Source organism: Balaenoptera physalus, assembly GCF_965194825.1.
Source record: "Balaenoptera physalus genome assembly, chromosome: 21".
NCBI classification, from domain to species: domain Eukaryota; kingdom Metazoa; phylum Chordata; class Mammalia; order Artiodactyla; family Balaenopteridae; genus Balaenoptera; species Balaenoptera physalus.
In genome coordinates, this window is record NC_138902.1 from 26,808,377 (window position 1) to 26,826,144 (window position 17,768).

Genomic DNA, 17,768 nt, shown 5'->3' on the forward strand with positions numbered 1-17,768 from the left:
CCCCTCCACCGCCTCGTCCGCCCCCTCCTAGCTCCGGTGCGGGCAGCTCCCGCTATGGCTGCGCTGCGGAGGCTTCTGCGGCCGCTGCCTCGGCTCCCGCCTCCGCCCTCGCCTCACCATCCTTTCCCTGGGCCATGCGGGCGGCCTGCGGGCATGGCCCCGGGCCCTCCCGGCCGGCCCTTCTTCTGCCGGGAGGAGGAGGAGGGGGCTGTGGCTGAGGCGGCTTGGAGGCGGCGGCGGCGCTGGGGGGAGCTGAGCATCGCGGCCGCGGCCGGCGGGGGTCTGGTCGGCCTGGTGTGCTACCAGCTGTATGGGGACCCCAGGGCCGACTCCGCGCGGGCGCCGGCCCCCTGGCTCCCCTCCAAGAGCGCGGCCGCAGAGCCGGAGGAACCGCCCCGCGGCCGGGGGCTGCTTCCCATCCCGGTCGCCGCTGCCAAGGAGACGGTATGTGCGTGAGCACCTGCGCGCGCCCGGCCGGCCCGCAGGTGACTCTCGGGGTTAGGACCGCCAGGTGCTACACCTGAGCGCTGGGAGGCACGGTGTGACAGCCGTGCAGGGCGCGCGCGAGACCGGACGTTGGGGGTTGTCGCAGTGTGACTCTGCGGCTACAGATCGGGACGTCCTGTGAGCGAGACCGAAATCTAATAGGCCAGGCAGCCCCAGGTCTGTTCACCCAGGTGTTGGGAAGACGTACATGATGCATCACACGTCTTGATGCATCACATCAGGATCTTAAAGGTTGCTGCAGCCATCACCTATCTACCAAAACCCAAACCCACGACAAAATAACACCAAAAAGCGACGCAGAAGAAGTCAAAGGCATGACAGGCAGAAAGTGGAGGGCCGCATATGTGAGAGAAAGGACTCCCAGGCAGGGCCATGCAACAGCAAATGACGGAGGAGGTCCAGTGCAGTAGGAGCGCACCGAAGGAGGGTCTGAGGTCCCAGAAGCCTCGACATTATTGTATGGAAGTTTATTAGTCCCAAGAAAGGAAATGCCAAAACTGTGTAGCCTCCTTATCATAGGTCAGAAAGAATGAATGAAGATGTCACCAGATTAGAAAAGAAAAAAAAATCATTCCAAAAGAGTTTATTTCTCTAATTTTTCCCCCCACTAAAGCCAGATATTCTTAAGTAGGGACAGTAAGTGAGACGATGGAAAGTAGGGAACTGAATGAAGCTAACTCCTGCAGAGGAACTTCAGATGACAATGTTCAAGTCTCATTATGTAGTTGATAATATAAGGTAAAGGTGAGTGTAAGGCAAGAGTGAGTGAAGGGGCATGAAGTTTTTGTCTTATCAGTATATTTAATAGTCATGTATGACTAGGAAATCATCTAGGGAAATTTTTCTTGCAAGACAAGAAGAGTGTGAGGGGCCTAGATGACAGTACTTTGGAAAAGAGGCAGCTATTCTGTTTCTAACTTTAATGAAATTTATATACCCTTTATTCTTTGCCCAAATACGCAATGGTGATCTGCTGTAAGTGCATCAGTTATTTTGGAGATTGTTGTTGTATTTAGGGCAGGGAATCTATTTTATCGACCTTCTAGCAGCAAATCACACATACATAGCATAAAGTATTTTTATACAATGAATACTTAAAATACTAGCAAATACCCTCAACCTTCATCCCCCAACCACCCCCCCCCCCCCACACACACACACATATTAAGCTTGTGACCTGATTGACCCAAGTCAGAACTTTTAATCAACCATAGTTATCTGGGAACAGATTAGGATGGTAGTGAATGTTCAAATGGTATTTTCTTCTTTTTGAAAATTAATTTTACTTTTAAAGTTGAGAGACAGTATCATGCAGTTTTTGAAAGACCACGCTCAGAAAGCTAGGACTCCGGCTCTACCACTTCCTAGATGTATCATTACCTAATCTCTCAATGCCTGTTTCCTCATCTGTAAATGAGGTTAATAGTGTCTTCCTCATAGAGTTATGAGAGTTAAATGAGTTAATATATTCAAAGGAGTTTGAATGGCACCCCTAGCAGGTAGTGAGCATTCAGTAAATTGGTTTTATTTTTATTTTATTCATTTGTTTACCTATTTATTGTCTATTATTTATTTACTTACATTATTATTGCTTGGTATTTATAAAAATTGCTGTACATTGTTTTAAAAGTCAAATAGTACTGAAATCATGTCTTACCCTTGCCAAGTCTCCAGTAGTACATCCTGATCATTATTCCTTTTTGTATTTTACCTTTTCCCCCCCCGGAAAACTTTTATAATCTTCTTTTTATCCCTGGTGTTTGAAAACTTCACAATAATGAGCGTTAGTGTGGGCATTTTTTCATTTATTGTGCCTTATACTTGAGGGTCCTTTCAATATGGAAATTCACATCTGAAAGTTCTCTATACTTTTCTTGTATTATTTCTTGGACAGTTTCTTCTCTATTTTCTTTTTTTGGAATCTCTATTAGTCTGAAGTTACACCTCCTGACAGATCCTAATTTAATTCAAATTTTAATCTTTCTTAAATTCTAACTTTTTAATCTTTTTGTTAGTTTTTATGAGACATATCCTTGACTTTATCTTCCACCCTTCCTATTAAATATTTTATTTCAGCTATTCTAAGTTTTTAATTCAAAGAACTATTTTTGTGTTCTCTGATGTTCATGTGTTCATTGTATTTTGTTTTATGGCTGCTAAATTTCTCTTTTTATTATAAGGGTATTAATTATAGGGTTTTTAAAAATTGTCTTCTACTCCATGTATTGTGTGGTTTCTTCCAGGTTTTTTTTTTTTTTTTAATTCCTGTTTGATTTTCTAAGCTCTCACTTTCATTTTGGAGGTTTTCCTCACTTATCTATGGTTGTTACCTATCTGGATTTGAGAGCCACTCAGAAGCTCTTTGTACATGGGCATGATTTTTCATTTGCCAACCTGGGCTTTTCATTAGAGTGGCATCCAAATGTCAGTATTTTATAAGTCTTTTTCTCTGGTGTCATTGCACTTCTTCAAAGAATAGGTGAGGTGGGAGGAACAGGAATCTTCTGGGTTCAGGCACAAGTGCACATATGTGTGAGAGCATGTATGCTGGGGGAGTGTCCAGTGATGAACTTACATATTGTTCTCCAATCCTCTCTTCTCATCCCCACCACTTACTCTCCCTCCACAGTAACTTGTGTTCCCTGGGTCTTATCTTTTTGGAGGTCTGCACTGAAAATCAGCTAACTTCCATTTGGTCTCCTCCTCCACAGTACCCAGGTAGCACGTCTGCTCCCCTAGGTCAATTATCACTTCTCCAGCTCTTCAATTTTATAAAAATTTAATGAATTCTCTTGAGTGTTTTAGTCTCCTCTCCTTTTTTCTTTTTTAGTTCTTGTATGTTTACACCTTTTGAAAGATTCATTTACTGGGATTTTAATGTGGTTAAGGGCGGAAGGGGTTCAAAGAGACTCATGAGGTCAATCTGCCATTTGTCAGAAATATTTTAAACCTGTGTTGCCTCCTCATTTATTATGCTTATTTGATTTCCCTGAAGTGGTAGAAGTGATTCCTTTTGATGTTTCAAACTATAGCTAAGAACCTTTGATTTATAAAGCCTCTTCTAAGCTGCATTTTATACTGAACATAAACCTAGCATATAAATTAACCTGTACGTGTTGTGAGAATAACATAAGTGATGGGAATGAACAGCAGTAACCTACAGACATGCAGTTCTGTTACCGTAGCCTTGAAGATTTTTGTTTTAAAGGCACTGCCTCTGAACTTCCTCCAGAAGGCCTTCCCTGACGCTATAGATTTGTTAAAATACCCCTGCTTATCCTGTAGTCCCAGATGATGACTTTTTGCAATTATTTGTTAATTGTCTTCTTAGTCTTTTAAGGAGTGGCATTGTGTTTGTCTTGATCACCTTTATGTCTTCATTGCCTGCTATGGGGCCTAGCCCTGGTAGGCACACGATAAATACTTGTCGAATGAATAAGCCCATGCTAAATATTTACATGGGACATACACATTGAAAAGACACAACCACATTCTGTGAGAGTTAATAGTTTCATATTTTGTTCAGCTAAAGTAGTTATTTATAGCATTAGAAATGGGAAGACATCAGTCAAGGTCAAAATTCCAGGCTTCGGGAGACCAAATCATGTGACATTGTATTTATTTTAATTGTGCAAGTTTGGCTTGCCAAAATTTTTTCAGTAAATGTGGCCTTGAACTTTATTAATGTTATAGAGAGATGTTGACAAGATTCTGTTTCCAACCCTACAGTTTTAACCTTAAAGCATTATTTTTATTAGAGAGAAAATTTGGGTTCTAGAACTGCCTTTCTGGTTCAGGTTCAAAAATTTTAAAATCTACTAGATTGATTAACATACTTTAATCAAGTATTTTACGTATTTTATGTAACGCATGATCTATTTTATGGTTTGATCATCTTAAGAAGCTTTAATCAGTTTAGTTTTACTCTCAAGTGGAAAAGAGAGCAATACTTTTCATCTCTTTTGTATATTTCTATAATAATTGCCAATAATTATGCATTGTTAAGTTTCTTTCACTGTATACCTTTTCTAACCTCTTTTTAAGGCAGCACGTTTTGAGACTTGAGGTAATGCTCATTCTTTCCTAGAATATTGAAGAATTTGCCAGATGTGTAAATGTAGAAGAGTCTTATGAGGGAAGTCACACAGATGTGAAATGGGAGACAGGTTAATTCTGTGTAGAATAACCTTGTTGTATAGGAAGCTAAATTAGGTGACCCCCTCTTTTGGTTTCCTGGTAGAATCTGGTAGATTTATTTGTCACAGGGTAGCCAGGTAAGATGTTGTTGCCTCTTAGGTGAGAATGTTAGCGAGTATGGTTCTCCATATTCTTTAATTAAAAAAATACATGTCAGGCAGTTTGTTTTGTTTTGTTTTGTTTTTTGCCACGCTATGCGGCTTGTGGGATCTTAGTTCCCCGACCAGGGATTGAACCCAGGCCCTCCGCAGTGAGAGCATGGAGTCCTAACCACTGAACCACCAGGGAATTCCCACGTCAAGCAGTTTTTTTTTTTTTTTTTTTTTAATTTATTTATGGCTGTGTTGGGTCTTCGTTTCTGTGCGAGGGCTTTCTCTAGTTGTGGCAAGCGGAGGCCACTCTTCATCGCGGTGCACGGGCCTCTCACTGTCGCGGCCTCTCGTTGCGGAGCACAGGCTCCAGACGCGCAGGCTCAGTAGTTGTGGCTCACGGGCCTAGTTGCTCTGCGGCATGTGGGATCTTCCCAGACCAGGGCTCGAACCCGTATCCCCTGCATTGGCAGGCAGACTCTCAACCACTGCGCCACCAGGGAAGCCCCCCCAAGCAGCTTTTAACAATAATATTTCTTTAGACAAGAGATAGTTATGGCTTTACTAGGAAAATGGCAGTGAAGCACTTGGAAGTTGCTGGATTGGAGAGAGATTCTGGAGGTAGGATCAACAGGATTGGTAGTTGATTGGATTTTAGGGATGAGAGAGATGGAAGAGTCTAGGATGATATTCAGGTTTTTGTCTTGGGTGACTTGGGTGGGTTGTGCAGTATTTCACTGAGACCAGGTCTTCAGGAAAAACAAACAAACAAACAAACAGGTTAGGGGTAGTGGACATGGATGATGAGTTTTTAACTTGCACAGTGGATCAAGGTATCTTTGGACAGCTGAAGGGAAGTTTCCAGCTGGATACATAGGTCAGAAGCTCAGGAGAGAAATCTGTATTATACATACAGATTTGGGAATCATCAAGTGTTAAAAGTCGTAAGAATGGATGATGTTGTTCAGAATATGTAGAACAAGAGAAAAGCACTTAAGGCGAGAGCCCTGGTGAGCATCAGCGTTTTAAAGGACTGACAGAGAAATGGAACTCTGCAAAAAGCCGAGATCCAGACAGAATAAAGAAAGCCAGGAGAGTTGTGGAAGCCAACAAAAGACTGCACTTCAAATAAGAAGTATTCAGTTAGAGTGATCGGTACCAGAGGAGGTCAGCTAAGACGAGAAATGGAAAGTGTTCGACGGTTTTAGCAACAAGGAGGTCATGGGTGATCTCGGTGAGATCTTGAAGGTGAAAATCGGATTATAGTTGGCTAAGTTGAGAGTAAAGGTAAAGAAAAGCTGAGGTGGACAAGGTGAAGTAAGTGCTGACAACCCTTTCATGAATTCGGCCATCAAGAGAAAAAGAGGGCAGTAGCTCAAGGGACATATTTTATTGTAGAATTGATTTTTTTCTTAATGAAAGACCCTTGAATATAATTTAATTGCTGATGGAAAGAAGAGGAACACTAAACCCAAAGGAAATAGAGGATGATTGATTTGCCAAGGACCAAGGTGGAGATGGGAGTTGAAAGTTAAAGCACAGGGAAGAGTTTAATCTTGGATAATAGGAGATGCCATTTCCGGTGTGACAGGAGGAAGGGCTAGGAGGAGGCAGAGAGCATATATGTTTAGTGGGAAGCAGTCGAAGGGGTTCATGCCTGATGGCTTTTATTTTCTGTGAAACAGAAGATGATGTCATCTTCTGGGAGCAAAATAGTAGAAATTTGTGGAGTCACCATGACAGAGATTTGGGGGAGAGTAGAGGATTGACATAGCCACTTAAAAAAAAACTAGAAAACCATGAAACCTTTTAATTTGCTCATGTTTAGTATTTGCAAGTTTAAATGTGAGTTTTTAAATGATAAAATGAGATTTTAACTTGCTCATGAAATGTAGAAGTTTTTCGATGAATATTTTTACGTGGTCACAACTTTTGCTGTTCTAATTCTTGTTTATGTTATCTCTTTTTTTGAGATGTATAAATGTTAGTAATATGATTTAATTAGTACATTTTTACCCATGATGTAATATTTAACTTACATAGGAAATATACCTAACTTATAGTACACTCCAAATTTTATTCTTTTTGTTTAAACTTGATGGGCAAGTTTAAACTGGACAGTACTAATTCTCACTAATACTAATTCTGATTTCCTGTAAGTATGTGCCAAACACTGAGAATTTGAGTAACTTTATTCTGTGTAGTGTAAACACACCCGTGATAGAGAAAAATTTGTTTTAAAAAATTGAACAAGTTTTATTTATGGCATTATGTAGCATTAAAGAAAACACCTAGTCATTTGTATACTAAGTAGGATTTTCTAGACCTGTTGTTTTTTTCATCTTCCTCTTTAAGTAACCCTTTACTCCTTTATCCTTTGATATATTACTAGATTATATAAGCTAAGAAAAATATGGAACTTTAGTGCTGTATCATTTAATTGACTGGCATAGTGTTTGCTCATTACAGAATTATTTTTCCAAATTGGAAAAGTAGAATCCATCTGGGTTTTTTTTTCCCATTCACTAGTTTGCCTTTTAACAATTTTAATACTCAACTCCATCTCTGGAATTTAGAATACAGAAAGTGTATATAAAGGAATTTCAAATAATTCTATTTTTTTCCTGATTTCTGATAAGGATGATATCTATCCAGTTGACACTGTAAGTATCGACTAGGTGAGAGATTTGGGTTTTCCATTTCCCTGGAAGGAATAGAATGAATTGTTCAAATTGCTTGCAGCAATTCAGAGTGAACACTTCCTAACCAGCCCACAGCAGGTTAGAAAGGCTCTTATAGGTTAGGTCCAATTTAAGCTAGCTCCAACCTGTTGAAATTGGTTCTATTCAGATAGAATCATCTAAACTTCTTCCAACCATTTTAACTTTATTCTTACTGATCTAAGGTGGAATGTGGTTTGTAATTCTCCATATACATACAAACACATTCACTCTTGTCCCCAGGAGATTAAGAAAGGTTTTGAGACATTACTGTCATCAAGCTCATGATGGAGTCCTAAGGACAGTAATAGAAAGCTTTTGGACTAGGGTTTGTGGTGATAGGAGATCAGTGTGACTCGAACTTTACCTCCTTTCTGCATTCGATCTTTGTTGTCCTGTGGCTTCCTCCAGACTGCTTGCTATCCAAATAAATGTGTCACATCAGGATTTTATGTCCTTCTAGTAAAGAATACAGTCTTAGTAACCCTTTGGTCTAGTACTGTGCAGCTGTGCTATCACATATGCCTGTCATGCTCTCCTCTGATCTGCTAGCCCCAGTGATTACCTGATCACCGTAAAAGTCAGGTTGGAGTGTTGATTCAAGTCTTTTATAACACAGACTTAATCAAAGTCAAGACATCCTATTTGGGGAGCAATGTTAAAAGTCTGTATTTCATACTTTGATCTAATATTCTAAATTTTATTACTCAAAAGTACAAAAGTGCTATTGTGAACTAAATATTTAGTTATCAAAAATATTACACCTATACATCACCAAATAATTAAATCTAAAACTTATCCTGAATCATTATAGTAGTTATTTAAAATTTTTTATAAAACTGTAGGCAAGGAGGCAAACTTCTCAAGGTTCCTGCCATTTGCTGGCAAATTATAGGAGAATAGCACTTGGTGTCTTTGGTCGTCTACCCACACCCCTCATCTAACAGAATTTGGAACATGGCTAAAGCCATAGATCAGGTTGAACATTGATCTTCAGTAGAATAGTGAAAACTGGGAGCATATGGAAAAGTGAACCAGAGTGGGATTATCTAAGTGTCAGATTTATAAGGGCAGAAGTTACTCAGGTTGTAGGCGTGTATTGTTTGATTAAAGGCTGATAGAGAAGTTCTAGAAACACGTCTTTTCCGTATTTTGGTGATATGTTTTATTCAGGACTTTACTCCGATTCTCTTAGAATCTTACAGAGAAAGTAGCATTCTTAAATGTACTATATAATTCCAGTGTCTGCCACTGTGCTTTCTTAATTGTAGGCAAGTACAGTGGCTCCCTGGGAAGTTTAATTCCTTTGGAAAAACAAGGTATTGGAGAACAAATGGGTCAGTTAGCTAACTTAGAAAAATTGCTGGAGACGCTGTGGTGTTAACTACTGAGTCACTCACAGCACCACATCCTAGTCCAAAGCAATTTGATCTTCACATAGTGTTTAGCTTCTGTGTGGGAAAATACAGATCTTCCTCCCTTGCCTTTCCCTCATGTCCTCCCTCTACAGTGATCTCTGCCCATTGCTGCTTATCATTGCCCTCTACAACAGCTTTAAACAAAGGGATTACAGTGATTATGGAAATAGCACAGGCTGAAATAAGTAAAAGCAAAGTGCAATGAGGAGCAGTTGGCTTGGGGTCAGGAGAAATAAGTCAAAATGATGACTTTGCCTTTACTCACCTGTGCCCTGTATGGCTGAGTCAGCAACCTTTAAGCTGACTTTCCAGGAAGTCTCAAAAAACACTTTTATTTACATTTACTGGCCAAAACTTAGTCAAACGGCCCTATCTAACTGCAACAGAGCTTGAAGAATGTGACCTTGTTCTGTGTGCTATTGGGCCTAGCTAAACATCAGAGTTCTCTTTCTAAGGAAAAACTAGAGAATGAACAATAGGTATATGTCGGTCTTTGTTAGTTGTGAAGTATATTGTGTTGGGAGAATGGCTTTTAAGTGAAATGAAAATGCTCGTAAATAAATTATGGGATGCTCATTTAATAAAATAAATGGTTTAGACTTCTGGTTTTATCCATACAACATGCTGCATAATCTGTCCTAAAAATATTTGAAACATCTTTTTTACATGCCATACCAGGCTTTTAAGAAATTAAAGGAAATTGCCCGCTGCAGGAATAAAGAGGAAGCTGATAACTAGAACAGTGTGACCTGTGGCTTAAGTGGGGGAGCAGTGAGTCATTACTCATGGAATTCTAGGGGTGTGGATTTTAATGCCTGTGTGGGGACAAGACCTTGGGACATTGGAGCTGAGGCACCACCTCCCTAAAGCCAGAGCCCTTATCAACAGAACGGACTAGAAGAAAACCATCCCTGGTCCCGCCAGTACAAGCTGATGACAGGGAGGCCTGACGGTGTCTGCATGGGCTCTAAGTGGAAAAAAGGACTCTCCCGAGAATGTATAAAAATGGTCCCACACTACCTCAAATGGGTTTAGAGTTAGAACTTCTATTACCCATGCAGAAGAAAAAGCTGTTGCAGCTGGCAGAAAGAAATGCAAAACTTCTTTGGAGGGAAATGCTCTGAACACTGGCCACATGTAATTCCTACAGAGAAGGTCTCCAAGAGGATAAGCTCATAATCCAAAGTACAAAGTATATTAAGTTCTATGAAAGAGAGTCAGCAAACTGAGTGATTAGACTCCTGATGATTTAATAATAGGATAATTTGGTTGAGTCTATAAATTAAGTATTTTCAAAATGATTAAAGACATAATGAAAAATCAGTATGAAAAAGAATAGGTGGATTATAATAAAGAATCAAATAGAACTTCTAGAAATGTAAAGTATAGTCTTTGAGGTTGGATAGATTAGGCAACATATAAAATGTAACTGAAAGAGGCAGTTAGTAATCTGGAAGATAATTTGGAGGAACTACACAGAATGTACACACTTTTAAAGAAATGGCAAATACTAAGGAGTGTTTAAGAGACGTGCGAAATAGACTGAAAGGGTCTAAAATTCATCAATTAGGGGTTACAGACTAGGAGAATAGAGAGAATGAGAGGCAGTATTCTAAGAGAAGATAACTGAGCAGTTCTCAGAAAGGAACAAAAACATTAATCCTAAGGTTTAGGAAGCATAAACAGTCCTGAGCAGGATAAATAAAAATAAATCTATATTTAGTCACATTATAGTGAAACTGTAAAATCAAAGATAAAGGGAAAACAGGGCCAGTTTCCTACAAAGGAATGGCAGTTGGCCTGTTGAAGACTAATTTGTGACAACAGATGGAAGCCAGAAGATAGTAGACAATGTCTTCAAAGAGCTAAGAGAAAATAATTGCCAACTTAGATTTTTTTACCTAGGTAAATTATTGTTTAGGAATGAGGATAAAATAAAATCATTTCTTAAAACAGAGAGTTTACCAGTCTCTGATCATCATTGAAGGACCTATTAAAGAGTGAATATTAGGAAGAAATGAACATGAAAAAAAGGTGAAATTCAAGAAGTAACGGTGAATAAAGAAATTGGTAAAAATGGGGTAAGTCTTAAACATTGACTACATATTATGATGATAATTATTATCATTTTGAAAGGAGTTAAACCAAGGTGGATCTCAAATATTGGACAACAGTGATATGCAAGACAGTAGGGCTTGATTGGAGTTTAAGTGTTCTATGCGGGAAACAAAAATAAAATTAGATGCCTACCCCATGCCATAATAATCCAGGTGGATTAGAGTCCTAAATGTGATAAGTAAAACTTTATGATATTTAGAAGAATATATGTGAAAATAAAATTTTGATCCTAGGAGGAGGAGGATTTTCAAAAGAAGGCAAAAAGCACAATGGAAAATACTGCTACCTTTCACTTCATTAAAACAAAAATATCTACTAGAATACAAAGAAGTCTTGGAATGGAAGAAGATACTTAGAATACATAGCACTCGCAAGGAATAAGCATCCAGAATATATAGTGACGATCTACAAATTAGTAAGAAAAACAACACAATAGAAAAATGGACAAAGGGTTTGAACAGGCAATTCAAGAGAAAGATATTCAAAAGACCAGTAAACACATGAAAAGATGCTCAACATCACTAACAATAGGGAAATATAACTACAGTCAAACACTGTTTCTTAATTAGATTGATAAGATTAAAAATAGTGACAATAACTGTGGGCGTTGATGTGGAGCAATAAAAATCCGCATGCTCTGCTAGTAGGGGTACAGATCTTTGGAAAATAGATTGCCATTATGTGTTAAGTTGAAGATTCACATGCCTGTAACTCAGAAATTCTATCTAGGTGTAAACCCTTGACAAACTGAAAGGTGTACAAGGAGACATAGATAACAGTCCTTTTACATGTCCCTGATACTCCATTTCCCATCCCACAACAGCTATTCAGAAACGATGTGTCTATCTCCACCTGCAGCATGTCCTACCTTTGCCCAGGCTCAAGCAAGTGGCTTCCATTCTTTACAGAGGAAATGATCTATCAGAAGTAAATTTGCTCAATTTATTACTTCCTCACAACTAAATTTGCTTTCATCTCACCCTCACTTCTAGTTCCATAGGAAAAATGAATCTTGCTGTGAGACTAGAGAAAAGAGTTTGGAGATCATAAATGGATATTGGCTCTGTGATTTTTTTTTCTCTAGCAGTACCCAGTAGTCCCAGAGACGGAGCAGTTCTGGGTGATGATGTAGGGTGTTTATAGAATTTTGTCCTTGAATTTTGAAATTGGGAAGCCAGAGAGCTTTGAGGCTAAGTTACTAGATGGGCCATTTGCTTGAATGTCTAAGTTCTCTCTGACGTGATTTGGGGTGACAAGGAAAACCATGAATTTTATGTTTCAAAGTCCTCTTTAATAAGTGAGTAGGAATGCCTACAAGTTGCCACTGGCAAGGTAGTATGTGATATAACCAGGGCATATCTGCCTCCATCAGTATCAGTGATTCAGAATTTAAGTATTTGCCAAATATTAGTGTCAAAGTGAAGTTGGTGGCAGAGAAGAGCACAGAGTCTTCATCATTACCAGTGACAAAAAAAAGTAACTGATAAAAGACAGGAGATAGATTCATTCAGTTCCACAAGTATGTTGAACTCTTGGGATTATGTTTAGGACCAAGTTCTACAGATGAAGGGAGATTATTTAAAAAGGAAACATTCTACCCTTGGCCAGGAAAAATCCTTGGATAACTTCTCCTTAATTTTTTGGATATATCACAGTCCTGGAGCATTATTTTTTCCCTGCAATGTACTCTTCTCCAGAAAGAAATACCAGATGAAGTTATCTATTACATACTTTCATTTCCTGCTTACTTCTTGTCAAGGCATTCACATTGTCTCCAAGACCCACAATCAACTTAATATACAGAATCATATTCAAATATGATGTTATTAGAGTAGACTAGTTTGTATTGACAAATGGACCTTCACATTTCAGTGGATCAACCCGATAAAATCTTATATTGTTTATGTAATAATTCTGGGTGGGTGATTGGTTGATCGGAAGACTCCTCCATGTGGTCCTCTTCCATGTAGACATTTAGGGACCCAGACTGATAGTGACTCTGCCATCTTCAACAAGTGGGTTTCAAGGTGTCAACATTCCAGTTAGCCAAAAAGTAGGGTGGGGTGGGTGGGACATGGGGGAACACATATGGGAAGGTTTTATGGGCCAGGCCTGGAAGTGACACATCACTTCCATTCACATTCCATTTCCTAAACTGAGTCACATGGCTACGTCTAAGTGCAAGAGACACTGGGAAATGTACTCTAGCTGCATGCCTAGGAAGATTAATTACTGCATTAATATAATATATTTCTCTACCACCAACTACTTCAAACAGCATACCCTTAGCTTTTCAGTTTTCATTATAAGAACTGATAATTCCCAAGTTTAAACAAGAATTTTAATCAAAAGTATGTATATCACACATAACAACATTATATGCATAGATTTTATACTGTCCTTGGGTAGTCCTCAGTAATCTGTCTGCAAAAATAAATCTTAACTGCCTTGATGAACCTGAAGGTGAATCTGCTTCCTGCCTCAAGCCTTACAGTTCCTTTGTGGTAGGGGAAATTCACTGGCCTTAATCTCCACAGTCACTGCCTCTTTGGACCTGATCTAGAGCCATTTTCCAGATGTGTACTTTGTAATCTGCTGGACACTTATGAGCCTGATATGGTTCCTGCAAATAAACACTGCACAGTTCTGTATTTAGGGCCAGTGAAGAACTTACTCTATTTCCTTGACATGAGCATTTTTCTCTTCTTTTTTGGGTAACTTTCTGGATGGGACTATTTCAGACCTTCTCTTAGATGATGAAACTGAATCGCCAAACAATACTTTCCAAATATAAAAACTTTGCAGCTGGGGCCTCCCTGGTGGCGCAGTGGTTAAGAATCCGCCTGCCAATGCAGGGGACACAAGTTTGAGCCCTGGTCTGGGAAGATCCCACATGTTGCGGAGCAACTAAGCCCGTGCACCACACTACTGAGCCTGAGCTCTAGAGCCCACGAGCCAGAACTACCGAGCCCGCGTGCCTAGAGCCCGTGCTCCACAACAAGAGAAGCCACCACAATGAGAAGTCTGTGCACCACAACAAAGAGTAGCCCCTGCTCCCCGCAACTAGAGAAAAAGCCCACACGCAGCAATGAAGAACCAATGCAGCCAGAAACAAAATAAGTTAAAAATAAATTAAAAAAAAAACTTTACAGCTAATTTAAAGACTACATATTAATTATGCCTTTAAAAATATTTCTCAGATGAGATATGGTGTGTACAGGGGTTGAGTTTTAGGACTCTGCCACTGTCTGTCTCTATAATGATCACTAAGTCATTTCACCTTGCAGGGACATTCTTCTATGAAATGTCATAAGTAGGGATGACTGATGTGAATCTGTAAGGTCTATTTCAGCTATATAGTTTTTTAATCTCAAAATCACTTTACTCTTTCTAATACTTTATTGAGTTATTATTAGTAGTTGCTTTAATTTTGTTCCCATCCCTTAATCCTCTCCAAACTTAGTTTTTAAATCTATTTTATAAATTAAGACATTAGTTTTATAAACTTTGTCCCAGATAATGCCTTTTCGGCTTTCATTTCTGTTAAGTTCAAGTGACATGTAAGTTCTTCCAGAAAATTTAATGCCAGTGTGATGGGAATAAGCTGCCAAAACTCAGTAATATTCCATGATTTTTAAAACTTATTTATCCTTTTCAATATTAATTTCTACAAGTGAAAAATTGATTCATTACTTTTAAATTTTTATACGTTTGTTAGTGCTTCTATTATACTCTCTTTTTAGAGTTATTTTTGCCAAAATTAAAAGATACAGAGAATCATATATACTACTCAGAATTAATAATTCTTACCATTTGGAAATATTTGTTTCTAGTCTTTTTCAGAGATTTAAAACTTACTAAGTATGCTGTCTTTTTTAATAGCAGTATTGAAGAACATTGGCTTTCAATAGAGTTTCTCTTCATTTTTTCAAACTTAGCAATCTTAGCAATAGAAACAGTTGTTAGCAGAGTTATGGTTAAGAGTGTGGTCTGCAGAGTCAGAATACCTAGATTTGAATCTCCGCTTTCACTGAGGAATCTTGCCAAAGCTAAATAATTTTACGTGCTTCGTTTTCCTCATTTGTAAAGTAGGGATAGTAATAGTACCTACATTATAGGATTATTAAGAGGGCTTTAAAAATGCCAGGCACATAGGAAGTTCTTGTAGGTGTTAGCTATTTTTTTTTTTTTTTAATTTGTGGCTAAATAGGGACTTTGTGTATGCAGAGCAGCAGTTACTGTGCCACTTGTCAGATTATTGCCTCAGCTCCAGATCTACCTTTCCTTGCCCTGCTTGTGATGCTGCCGCTGGAAATTGCAAATAATGCTCCTTCTTTGCCGGGAGATTGTGCCAGGGACACTGCAGGCAGAGGAGGCTTCTGGCTCTGGCTCTGGCGTGCCTCTCTTCTGCTTGTTTTGAGGCAGCACTGGGATGCCCCGTGACACTCATCTTCAGGCTCTCCTGTATCAGTCAGGGGCCAGTCAGAAACAGAAACAGTTAAGGTTTAATATAAAGAATTATTAACTCTTTACAGGGGATTAGCTACTAAGAAGGAATCAAAATTAAAAAGAACACCCTAGGGCTGAGAGAGAGTGCCCAAGGAAGGACCAAAGTTGGAAGGCAGCGGCCTCCCTAGGTTGCGATTCAGGCCTCGTTGGAAGAGGTGTGTTCACCACTAGAGCTTTTCCAAGTTGCTGGGCTGAGGCTGGCGGATAGAGAACCAGAAGCAGGGACTGGCAACCTGGAAGCCTCCTGCTGGGGTGCCATTGGACCAATGCTGGCAGACAGGGAACCATGGACCGGAACTGGCCTGCAGGAGACACCGCCCCCCCCACCCCAAGCTGGGATGCAGCAGCCCAAGGCTAGTTGGCGGGTGGGGAATCTCAAGTTGGGACTAGCAAGCAGGAAACCCCCCCACTGGGGTATAGGTAGGTCAAGGAGACTGACAGTGATCTTATTTAATGTTTTTTGTTTGGTTGTTTATAAACGATCCAAAAGACAGGGGACACAGTTAAATCTCCAAATATTCAAGTCCTTCCAGAGAGTAAATTGCCAACTTGATGGGGATGACCTACAAGAACATTTTTAAGGCCTGTATAAGTGAGTAGAGAAAAAGGGCAGATGGGTTGCTCTGTGGTTGGTGTTGTGGAATGAATGTTTTGTGTCTCCCCAAAATTCATATGCTGGAGCCCTAACCCCCAGTGTGGCTGTATTAGGAAATTGGGCCTCCAAGGAAGTAATTAAGGTTAAATGAGGTCATAAGAGTGGGACCCTGATCTGATAGGATTAGTGTCCTTACAAGAAGAGATGCCGGACAGCTTGCCCTCTCTTTCTTTCTATGCCCACACACTGAGGAAAGGCCATATGGGGACATAGAAAGAACGTGGCAATCTACAACCCAGAAAGAGAGCTCGCACCATGACCATGCTGGCACCTTGATCTTGAGCATCTAGTTTCCAGAACAGTGACAAAATAAATTCTGTCACTTAAGCCATCCAGTCTATGATACTTTGTTTTAGCAGCATGTAAGTTCACGGTGATTTATTTAGGGAAAAATAGTCCAAACTATTAATGGTATGTTGTGTTTGTTTCTTTCAGTTGTAATCTAGAAAAACAATTTTGGAGTGATTATGTAGCCAGGCCTAGAAGACAGTGGCTCAGTGCATAGCTAGAGGTTTTGTCATTACGGGTCAGCCATCACTCTCAAGAAATAAATAGAATACCACCTATTGTATAATCTAGGTGTTTGGAGCTGAGTCAGGAAGATTGAGAGAAAGGGAGTAGCGTGTGAGGCAGATGAGAGCCACAAGGAAATGCCAGGCAATTGGAATAGTTTTGTCACCATGGACGTATTTAGAGAACTGCCAACATATAGTGACACAGAGGTACTGAGCTGCCACATTCTATGTGTGGAGCTGAGGTGCCAACGACTATTTCTGGACCCTGCTGATTGATAGAGAGGATACTCTTCATAAACTGATTCTGTTGACCAGGGGAGAAGGAAGTGTGCTCATTTAGTTTTCATTTAATGTTTATGGTTCACGGAGTTAGTATTTATTTGTCCATTTTACAGTGAAAATGCTAAAGTTCAGAAATCTCTTTTTCCCAAGTTTACCTAATTAGGAAGTGTTGAAGCTGGCATTTGAACCTAGGCCTGAAGGATTGTAAAATCCACGCACTTTCATTTCAGTGTACCAAGTTGTGTAACGTGGAAGAACACTGGGTTGGGTGTCCTAACACCTGAGTTCTGGTCCCAGACTCATTTGCTGTCTGTGTGGTCCTGACAAAGTCCTCTCTAGCCTCTAGACTAAGCTAACTCTTTTGTAAAATTGAGTTAATATATGTTCTGTTTGCTTTTTTAAAAATAATACACCAAAAAAAAAAATACACCATTCCACAACTTTTTCTGTCTATGCATATATGAGTATATATGTGTGTATGTATATATATGTGTATGTATCGATATGTACACATATATATGTTTATGTGTCTTTGAAGAATGAACTTTTTAATGGCCACAGACTACTCCATTGATGTGCCATAATTTATTTAACCATTGTCCTGCTGATGGGAATTTTGATTGTTTCTATTTTTTTCACTGTTAGAAGCAGTGCTGCAGTGAATATCCAGGGTTCCTTGTAGATGCAAATGTTAAATTGCTGGGTCCATAGCTATTATATTTTAATAGGCACTGTCAAATTGTTCTTCAAAATGGTTA

The 17,768-nt window shown here is 39.5% G+C and overlaps 1 protein-coding gene across 9 annotated transcripts in view; it reads left to right on the top strand.

Annotated features, from left to right (window-relative positions):
• The first annotated feature begins 7 nt into the window (after positions 1 to 7).
• MICU3 (mitochondrial calcium uptake family member 3) overlaps positions 8 to 17,768 on the top strand; it is a 117,355-nt gene continuing 99,594 nt past the window's right edge. For 4 of the 9 annotated variants that reach the window (XR_014258265.1, XR_014258266.1, XR_014258267.1 and 1 more), the window contains exon 1: positions 8 to 444. Coding sequence is in view for 4 of the 9 variants with exons in the window: in XM_082444508.1 (XP_082300634.1) it covers positions 55 to 444 (390 nt within the window). In the remaining 5 variants the exon portion in view is untranslated. The remainder of the gene's footprint in view (positions 445 to 17,768) is intronic. The other 5 variants (XR_014258268.1, XM_082444510.1, XM_082444509.1 and 2 more) reach the window with 2 other exon arrangements.